At 37.1% G+C, this 11,033-nt stretch overlaps 1 protein-coding gene across 1 annotated transcript; it reads right to left on the reverse strand.

Moving 5' to 3' along the window:
- Positions 1-1,109: 1,109 nt before the first annotated feature.
- LOC138874757 (uncharacterized) lies at positions 1,110-1,580 on the reverse strand. The gene has a single exon (XM_070153538.1). It carries the CDS (start codon positions 1,578-1,580, stop codon positions 1,110-1,112), a length of 471 nt encoding a protein of 156 aa, XP_070009639.1.
- Between the last annotated feature and the right edge of the window lie 9,453 nt (positions 1,581-11,033).

An 11,033-nucleotide genomic window follows, 5' to 3' on the forward strand; every position in this document is an offset into this window, starting at 1 on the left:
ATCCGTCTTGAATATATTTCCTAATAATCCGGTTAAGGCGTTATTTAATATATCGCTATAACATGTCTAATTATGCCAAATGACAGTGATTGACAGAATAATAATACATGAATAATCTAAATACAATACAAAAAAAATTAAAACTAAATTAAAAATTTAACATTCCGTTCTTCATTTCAGCTTACAAAATGCCAAAATTATAGTTGTGTACCTGGTATTGCCAATATAAGAAGAAGAAAGTCAGCCACGCAGTAATAACAATACAGCACAACAACAAAAGTCCAATAGCAGTAACAACCCAGGAACAGAGTTTGCAAACCGGTGGAGTATTAATCTTAAAACAAAAGCTTCAAGCTTTGATGAAAAACAATTAATTCTGATTTCAAACAATGAAAGAAAGCAAAAGATTTTTTTTTTAGTTTTTTTTTGAAAGTTTAAATATTTTTTCGGAATGTGGACTGGGTCGTGGACAATTGTTTGGGCCTGGGGTTGAAAATTGAAGAAGTGGCCCAATCCGATTTTTATTTGTATTTTTGTTATCTTTTCTTCTTTTATTTTCTAAAACTAAATTATAAAAATACTTAAATTATTATTAAGAACTAAATTAAGTTATAAAATCGCAAATTAACTCCCAATAACAATTAACGCGCAATTAAGTAATAATTAAGCATAAAATTGTTCATTTGGACATTAAATGCTAAAAATGCAAAAGATGCCTATTTTTTTGTAATTTTAATTTTTGTAAAACTAATTTAATTATTAACAATTATAGAATTGAATCCTACATGCAAATGCGACATATTTTTATATATATTTTTTTTATTAATTTAACAAATAAGCAAACACAAACAAATACAAATAATTATCCAAAAATATCACAAAAATACTCAAAATTGCACACCAAGGAAAATTATTTTATTTTGAATTTTTTTTTGGGAGTATTTCTCATAAGAGGGCAAAAATCACGTGCTTACAGGGACTAAAGTATCACTCTTTTATAGTAATCTAATATAATGTAATTAGGTCCTAAGTAGGTAGTCACGACTAAATTCGTGACATTCTATCCCCCTTCTGTCCTTTCTTCTGCATTACTGATCAAAATCTGGACACTAGGGTGTGAGGAAAGTGTAATCTGCCCATGTAGCCTCATCCTTGGAAAGGATTTCCCACTGAACTAGGACTTGGGTAGAAGCTTTGTTGCCTTTCTTCACAATTCGGCGGTCTAAGATGGCTACTGGTTCAGTCAAGAACTGACCATCATCAGTGCAAATTGGTGGTTCCTTTGATTGTTGCACATGATTTCCCATTGCCTTCTTTAACTGAGATACATGGAAAATGGGGTGAATTTTTGATCCCAATGGAGGCTTGATCTCATAAGCGACCATGCCAATTCTGCGGAGCACTTCAAAAGACCCATAAAATTTAGCCACCAAGTTCAAATTCCGGCAGATTACAACTGATGTTTGCCGATAGGGTTGTAGTTTCAAGAACACCGTGTCTCCAACTTCGAAATTCCTATCACTTCTCTTAGAATCAGCGTATTGCTTCATCCTATTTTGTGCCTTGGTCAGATTGTCCATGAGAATCTTGTTGAGTAACTATCTTTCTCTCAAGATTTGGTCTACTGACTCCAGTCGGGTCTGCTACTAGCTCAAAAGAGGGTTGACGAGGGTCGAAGCCGTAAAAAGCCTTAAATGGTGTCATTCCTATTGCCGACTAATAGTTCGTGTTGTACAAAAATTCTGCCATGGGAAGCCACTTGCTCCAATCACGTGGTTTGTGGCATGTCATGCACCTCAATTATGATTCCACACATTGATTTAACCTCTCTGATTGGCCATCGGTTTGTGGATGATATGCTGAGCTCAAACGTTCTTCCACTTGTATCCCCTTGAGAAGCTCCTTCCAAAAGAATCTAGTAAAGATGGGATCTCTATCTGAAAGGACAGAGCTTGGAATCCCATGTAATTTACAAAAGTTGTCTAGGAATAACAAAGCTATTTGTGCTGCATCACAAGGATGAATTAGGGAAAATAGATGAGCATACTTAGTGTACCTGTGTATGACCACTAAGATTGAGTCCTTCCCGTGTAACATTAGGTAGGCCTTCGATGAAGTCCACAGTGAGGTGTTCCCAAGCCTTCGAGGGTATTAGTAGTGGCTGTAAAATCCCTGGATAAGGCACATGTTCCCCCTTGTTTCTTTGGCATATCATACAATTTTGTATCACTTCCTTTACGTCCTTCCCTAGAGTAGGTCAAAAGAAAAATGAGCTTTACCCTTTTTTGCATTACTGTAATACCAGAATGCCTTCCCCATGGTATAGCGTGCAATTGCTTAATGATGGACTTTCTTAATCCTTTGCTGCTGCCCACCCAAATTAAACTATTGAACCTGATGATCCCTTTTTGCAATAATGTATTTGGAATTGCGCTTGCATCTAATCTAAGTTGTTTAATGATGTCCTAGGCTTCAACATCTTCACAATAACTTTCCAGCACCTCTTATACCCATTTGGGCTGCACTAAAGTAAGACCATTACATTCCTCCATAAACTCTTATTTTCTCGACAGGGCATCAACCACTACATTATCTACTCCGTTCCTGTAATGGATCTCATAATTCAAGCCCATTAGTTTGGAAATCCCTTTATGCTGTAATGTTGAGGTTATTTATTAATCCTTTAGAAACTTCAAGCTGAAATGGTCCGTCCTAATGATAAAATGATTGGGTTGGAGATAATGCCTCCACTTCTCAACAACAACCAATAGGGCCAACAACTCTTTTTCGTATGGTGAGTGACCCAAATGTCTTGGACTAAGCCCTTGACTGATGAATGCAATTACTTTATGGTTCTGCATTAGTACTGCTCATAATCCTGTACCACTCCATCTCAACAACAAAAGGAATTGTGTAATCTGGTAGTGCTAAAACTGGGGCATGCACCATTGCATTCTTCAATTCCTCAAATACAACAGTAGCACTTTCATTCCATGAAAAAACTCCTTTTTTGGGTAAATCTGTTAAAGGTTTACTGATAGCTATAAAGTTTTTAATAAACTTGCGATAATACCCGGTTAGTCCAAGAAAACCCCTCAACCCCTTTAATATTAACTGGACAAGGCCAATTAATCATTGCCTCGATCTGTGTTGGATCAGTACTCACACCTTGGATCGAAATGATATGGCCCAAATATTCAATCTAATCCTCCCCAAAACTGCATTTGGATTGCTTTGCAAACAATTGGTTCTCTTTAAGAACGTCAAACACTACTCTCAAGTGTTTAACATGATCCTCCAGGGTCACATTGTAGATGAGGATGTCGTCAAAAAATACTAGGACAAATTTCCTGAGATAGGTATTGAAAACCTTGTGCATGAGTGCTTGAAAGGTTGCCGATGCGTTGGTTAATTCGAAAGGCATTAATCGAAATTTCCAAAGGCCATGATGAGTTTTGAATGCCTTTTTGTATTCATCCCTTTGTTTCATATGAATCTGATGATACCCCGAGCGTAGATCTATTTTTGAGAAAAATTGAGCTCCATGTAGTTTATCAAGCAGATCCTCAACCACTGGAATAGGGTATTTGTTCTTCACCGTTATGTCATTTAACCTTCGATAGTCCACACAAAATCTCCAAGTTGGATCCTTCTTTTTAACAAGGATGACTGGTGATGCAAAAGGAGATGTACTGGTTATCACAATTTGGGTTTCAAGCATTTCCCTTACCATTCTCTCAATCGTATTTTTCTGCTCATAAGAGTAACTATAAGGTCGTTGGTTTACTGGCTTGGAGCTAGGCAGCCATTCGATGGCATGATCACATCCTCTGTTTGGATGAAGTTCTTTTGGATCTTGAAAAATCTCAGCAAATTGTTCTATGAGTTTTTGAACTGGACCCGAACTTAGTTGTTGCTCATGTCCTCCATCCAAGCTTAACAAATGGGCTGACAAGCAGCCATGGCCCATTCATAGTAACTTGGCAATAGACCTCACATCCCCCTCAGCCAATATACCTTTAGTGTCATTACCCATTATAGTAATGAGTCTTTGATCCTTACAAAATGAGATACTATGGGGTCGTGTATACAACATGATTGGTGTCATAGAATCCACATCCATACCCAGTATGATGTCACTCCCCATGCCTTAAGTAGTACCATGTTAAAGGTTAAAGACTCGGTGTCCATGGTCTAAGAAAATTCTGGACAATTATAGTTGCAAGGAATCAATTGCCCGTTTGCCACCCTCACCTTCATAACCTTGTGAAGTGGTTCTATCATTAACCCAAATTGCTTCACAATCTTGGGGTTAACGCAACTATGGGTAGTCCCTCTATTAATTAGTATGGACACCTTATGCTTCTTGACCCACCCTTGAATTCAAATTGTGGTGGGTGTATGTGACAAACCCATTAGCATAGCCAATGTCACCTCACCTTCTTTCTTTGTTTCACCTAAAGCCTTTTCGAAATCCTCTTCTTCCTCCTTGCCTTCTAGAGGAGACTCAATTCCCTCTATGGCGTTTAAGGCTCGTGGTTTGCTCTAATGTCTAAGGAAATAGTGATCATGACATTTGTAACACAATTTGCGTTCTCACAAATACTAGATGGTGGGGTTCTTTTGGGCTAACTGCTTTGCATGGACATTGGTGGGATTGGGCTTGGAATTTATAAAGGTTGGCCATTGACTAGTAGGAAGAAATTGGAGCCTTGGGCTAGAAGAATAATAACTAGACTTTTGAAAAGGCTTTGGGGTTGTGGGTTTTGGCATGTGCATTCAAGGATTGTTCGTACAACTTGGCTGTAGCATAAGCAGTTAAGAGTGTTTGGGGCTTGGCCACCTTAACCATTGGACCTAAATCTGTTGTTAGCCCACCAATAAAACAAGTAATGAAGTAGGCCTTGTCTAAATGTGGCCTAGCTAACAGAGCTGGTCCCCTAAGCTCCTCAAAACGACATTGATAACTAGTAGCATTTGTTACTTGTTGAAGCCTATTGAATTCAATGACAATATCCAAGGGTTGGGCCTGGCCATATCTTAGGCAAATGTCCGAGCAGAATTGAGCCTAAGAGACTTTTCCTCCGTTATCAATCAAATATGAATCACACCAATGGTCAATCTAGTCTTTAATATTGATGGCCCCATAAGTCATTTTCTCCTCCTCTAGAACCTTGTATAATACAAAAAAATTATCACACCTTCTAATCTGTGATGACCCAAAAGGTCATCACTCATTTTGAAAGTAAAGTCAGTGTTCCGAGGTCTTAAAAACCTCTCTTTGTCTCACTTCGATTTGCGGGCGCAGTAAAATATGAAAATTAGCTTTTAAAATTAAATAAAGTTTACTTTGGTCAACATTCTTGGTAAACGGATCCGGACTCGCGATCAAACGGTCTCTAGGTTCCGTTGTAAAATTTGGGACTTGGGCGTATGCCCGGAATAGAATTCCGAGGTCCCAAGCCCGAGAAATGAATTTTTAAAGAAAATTATTTTTTTAGAAAATATAAAGGTTTTTAGAAGTGAATTGATGCATTTTCTTGATGGTATCGGGCCCGTATCTTGGTTCCAAAGCTAAGTACAAGTTTGAAATAATAATTAAGATGAATCTGTAAAATTTAGTAAAGATCGGAGTTGGTTTGATATAAAACGGACCTATAGTTGAGAAAATAGTAATTTTACTGTTCTTGAGTGATTTCATGAATTTGAGGTTAATTCATAGTTGTGGATGTTATTTTGGCGATTTGATCGCGCGAGCAAGTCCGTATGATATTTTTAGGTTAGGGTGCATGTTTGGTTTGGACCCCCGAGGGCTCGGGTAAGTTTTTGATAGGCCACAGAGTGTAATTGGACTTAGGAAAGGTTGCTGGTATCTGATATTTTTACTCAGGCCTCTAATCTCGCAATGGCGAGATCAGGCTTCGCAATTGCGAAGTTCTCAGGCATGGGTATTGCGACCCAGGTGTCGCAAATGCGATCCTAGCCTGGGCAGGCTTTGGTCGCAAATGCGACCATTTCTCGCAATTGCGAAGGTGACCGGATTTTCCCTTGGTCGCAAATGCGACAGATTCTTTGCATTTTCGAAGACAATAGGTCCTGAAGGGGTTCGCAGTTGCGAAACCTGGTCGCAATTGCGACATCTGCGACCAGTAAATTAGGACTTAGACACATTTTTCTTCATTTTTCAAACTCTCTCAAACCCTAAGCTCTCTTGGGCGATTTTATAAAGAATAGTTCTTCTCCAAATCAGTTGTAAGTTGTTTCTAGCTCATTTTGTTTAATCTATAATATCTTTTCACATGATTTCAATTCAAAATCAAGGGTTTTCATGGGGAAAATTGGGTGGTTTGGATAGAACATAGGATTTTCAATTTTTAGGGATTTGAACCTCGATTTGAGGTCTGATTTCAAAACAAATTATATATTTGAGTTCGTAGGTGAATGGGTAATCGGGTTTTGGTTCGAACCTCGGGTTTTGACCATGTGGGCCCGGGGTCGCCTTTTGACTTTTTGGGGAAATCATTGAAAAACCTATTTTCATGCATTAGAATTGATTCATTTAGCATTTATTGATATCGTTAAGTAAATTGTGGCTAGATACAAACAAACTGGTGGTGGAAACAAGAGGTAAAGTGATAGTTGAGGCTTGAATTGTGTTCGTGGCATTGAGGTAAGTGTTTGGTCTAACCTTAGCTTGAGGGATTAGGAGTTGTGTCTTATTTGCTATGTGTTAATTGTTGAGTACGACGTCTAGGCATGGTGATGAGTATCTATACGTTGGTGTCAAGCATTCCCGTGAGTCTTATACTATGATTAATTTGACTCCGTTTCGTATTGTTCATACTTTATATGATGATTTCTATTATTGAACAAGGCTTGTGGAAGTATTATTGGTAATTGAACATTGTCGAGCATTGACTCTAGTTGAAAATTGAGTTGTGAAGTAAATGTGGAAAAGAGAAGAGGTTTATAATATTGTCCCCCTTGCCAGGATGTTATTGCTTTTGATATTATCTCCCTTGCCGGGATGTCATTACTCATGATATTGTTGATACCCAATTTTTTCCTATATATTTTTCAATATGCAAAATACCTTCAAAATAGCATATATATATATATATATATATACAAGCATATATATATATATATATATATGCATATACAAGCATTTCCAAGGTTTTTATTATTTATTTCATAATTTTAATGTTTTAAATTGATTTATTTTCTCCACTTTTATCCATAAAATCCCCAATAATTATTTTCAAAATTAGTATTTTGATAATTCATCTATTGTATTTCTATATTTATGCCAAAATATGGCTAATGTAATTTTTATATATTTTTATAATTACATTTAGTATTTTTAAAAGCAAAATTGCACATAATTGCAATATTAGCCCTTTTAAGATTTAATTATGTTTTGTATGCATAAAATTAGATCCTGTATTTTTAAATTTCTAATTATGTATTATAAATCATTTAAAAAAATTTTAAATTATTTTTTAGAATTTTTTTTATAAATTATAATAGTGAAAAAACAGGCTATTTAACTTATAGCCGAATTGGCTTTCAATTCTAACCTAAATCCAATGGACCCCTAACTCAATTAAAAAACCTATCGTACCCAAGCCCAAACCCAAACCATACCCGGCCCAGACCTGAGTTAATCCTGGCCGTTGATCAATTTTGATCAACGACCCAGATTCACTCTTACCATAATTAACCTAAGACTACCCCCCAAACCCTCATTCTCTCATTCACTCAACTGACACTCATCTCCCTCTCTCTACTGGTTCTCTCTAGAACCTTCTCTTCTCCCATCCTCTTCGATGGACCTTGTCCACCTTCTCCGGCCACCTCCCTCGCCGGAAATCATGGTCTCTCATCATCTCCTAGTCCCTGCTTCACCCCACGCCAGTTTGACACTACCCTGAGGTCCTCAGGTGAACTTGGAGCGGTTCAACTCCTATCCATGGTCTTTCATGCCATTTTCTGTCCATCCATGACTGTTCGAGTAAGATCCATGACTTTTCCGGCTAAAATCGGTAACGTTCTAAGGTTTTCTCATCTTCTCTGGGTTCTTTGAAATCCTAACTCTTGAGATCCTCCGATTTCTTTTTGATCTATCTTAAATCTGTGTATATTATGAGTTTTTGTTGTTTTCCTCGAAGGTTTTTTCCGATTTTCTCTAAAGTAACCCTTCGTCTTAAAGAGTAGGGTTTCTTAACCTTTTTTAAACGACTTATCCTCTGATTTTTAGTATTATCATATGATTTTTACTACGTTTAAATGGTTTATTTTTATCTGACTCAATATGTTGAAAACCCTAATTTGTTTGGCTCTAGTTTGTGATTTTGAGTTCGTCTTTACTGTTCGTTCGGTCGATTTGTCTGTATGTGCGATTCTCATGGATATGCTGTGATTAGTTAGAGTATTTCTATGACTTTCATCCTACTGATGTCTTATTAAGGGTTACGATTTGGTTCTTCCTGTTTGTACTCCGTTTTTTGGTTTATTCATGGAAGTTTATACTATTTTCCTTAATATTAGTACTATTTTTTCGATTCTTGAAATCCTTGATTTACAGTATTGATGCTCTTATACATATTTCCGGCTATTTTTCCTATCCCATAAATTTATTTCTTACCTTGTTATGTGATTGACTATATTTTAATTGATTTCTACTGTTATTTCCTTAATTAGACCCTTATGTATCTAGCCCTAATTTACATATTTTGTACTTATGTTACTTTGATTCTTTCCTTATCTGGTACCTGCTTTCTACCGTCGGTAAATTACTCCCTTAATTAAGGGATACTTGGCTGATTTTTGTTCTTAATTGATACTGAGTTCTATAATTACTAAAGAATTGATTCTTGCCTTATTTTGAACCAGTTTTCAAACTACTATATAAAAGACTCTCTTCTACAATCTTAACACACGAACAACTAGTTTAGAATATACACACATACACTCAAACTCTCTCTTCTTTCTCTACTACTTGTGCTAGCTGCTTGTCTAGCCGACTTAAAGTCAAGGCTAGCCTGTGGAACTCTACTTGCTTTATTTTATGCATTTTTGCTTCCTTAACCGGTATGTTCCTAGTTCAATTCTGAAACTCAACTCTATGTGCTCCCTATCTATTAATCCATGTCTCCTTCTGCACTAATTTAATGGCTTTTTTGTTTAATTGCCCTTCTTGTTTACTGCTTTATTCAGCATGCTTAAGTTTTGCCCTCTCTTGTTCAAGTGTAATCAGCATGTTTACTTGAGTCCTTGTTTATTTCCCTCAACTAGTAGGCCATGTTAGTATCATAGACTCCTAATGTACTTGATTAACACTAAGTGGCATGACTAATTGTGTATAATAGACTCCTGCCCTCAACATGACTACTCCCATATCCTGTCTCTATGTCTTATTGCCTATTACTATTCTAATTTCAAGCATGATCCTTTTGTTAACACTTCGAAGTAGTAGTGTGATGACCCAAAAGGTCATCACCTATTTTTAAAATGAATTCTGCATTCCGAGGCCTTAAAAAAATCTCTTTCTGTCTCACCTCGATTTGCATGCGCAATCCGAGCGCGTAGCCGGAAAGCTAATATGTGAAAATCTGTGAAAAATGGTAAATTTTGATTATAAAATGAATTAAGCTGACTTCGGTCAACATTATGGGTTAACAGATCTGGACACGTGATTTGACGGTCCCGGAGGGTCCATAGAAAAATATGGGACTTGGGCGTATGCCCGAAATCAAATTTTGAGGTCCCAAGCCCGAGAAATGAATTTTTAAAGAAAATTATTTTCTGAAATTATTTATGAGATTTGGAAATGAATTGTGATTAAAACTTGATGGTATCGGGCCCATATTTTGGTTCCGACACCCGATACAGGTCTTATATGTGATTTAAGATATGTTTGTGAAATTTGGTAAGAAACGGGCTTGAAACGACGTGAATCAGATCATTTTTGAGAAAATTGGAAATTTGAAGTTCTTAAGAAAATTTCATGATTTCGATGCTAAATTCCTAGTTGTTTATGTTATCTTAGTGATTTGAACGCACAAGCGAGTCCGTATGATGTTTTTAGGTTGGTGTGCATGTTTGGATTGGAGCCCCGAGGGCTCGGGTGAGTTTTGGATAGGCCACGAGGTGTATTCTACACTTGGAAAATTGCATATTTTCAGTTGTGGCATTGCAGGCATGCAGGCTTCGCATTTGCGAAGCCTAACTCACAAATGCGAGAGGTATGTCGCAAATGCAAAAGAGACCCAGGCCAGCCTATCCTTACAATTGCAAGGATTCTATCGCAAATGCGATTCCCTCCCTTTAAGCCAGTAGTCGCAATTGCGACGCATCCTTCGCATTTCCCACATCGCAAATGCGAAAACCCCCATCGCAAATAGAACATAGCAGGGGTCGGGGTTCGCAATTGCGAACCCTGTTCGCAATTTCCATACCTGCAACCTGCAATTTTTATAGTTAGCTGAAAATTAACCATTTTTACATCTTTTCAAAACAAAAACTCCCTAGGGCGATTTTTCGAGATCAACTTTTCTTCCAAATTGATTGTAAGCCAATTTTAACTCGTTTTCTTCAATCATTAATATCGTTTCACATGATTTCAACTCAAAATCAATGATTTTTATGGGGGAAATTAGGTGTTTTGGGTAGAACCTAGGTTTTTCAAAAAATTGGGGATTTGGACCTCGATTTGAGGTCAGATTTCAAAATAAAATATTTGGGTTCGTGGGGGAATGGGTAATCGGGTTTTGGTTCGAACCTCGGGTTTTGACTAGTGGGCCCGGGGGCGATTTTTGACTTTTTAGGTAAAACTTTGGAAAACGCATTTTTTATGCATTGGGGTTGATTCATTTAGCATTTATTGATGTAACTTGTGGCTATATACGAGCGAATTGGTAATGGAATCAAGGGGTAAAGCAATAATTGAGACGTGAATTGTGTTCGTGGCATCAAGGTAAGTGTTTGGTCTAACCTTAGCTTGAGGATTTGGAGTTGTGTCCTATTTGCTA

This window comes from Nicotiana sylvestris, chromosome 8, assembly GCF_000393655.2.
Source record: "Nicotiana sylvestris chromosome 8, ASM39365v2, whole genome shotgun sequence".
NCBI lineage: Eukaryota > Viridiplantae > Streptophyta > Magnoliopsida > Solanales > Solanaceae > Nicotiana > Nicotiana sylvestris.

Coding starts and splice junctions, on each gene's coding strand:
- LOC138874757 (XM_070153538.1), bottom strand. CDS start 1,580: ATGGACAATCTGACCAAGGCACAAAATAGGATGAAGCAATACGCTGAT.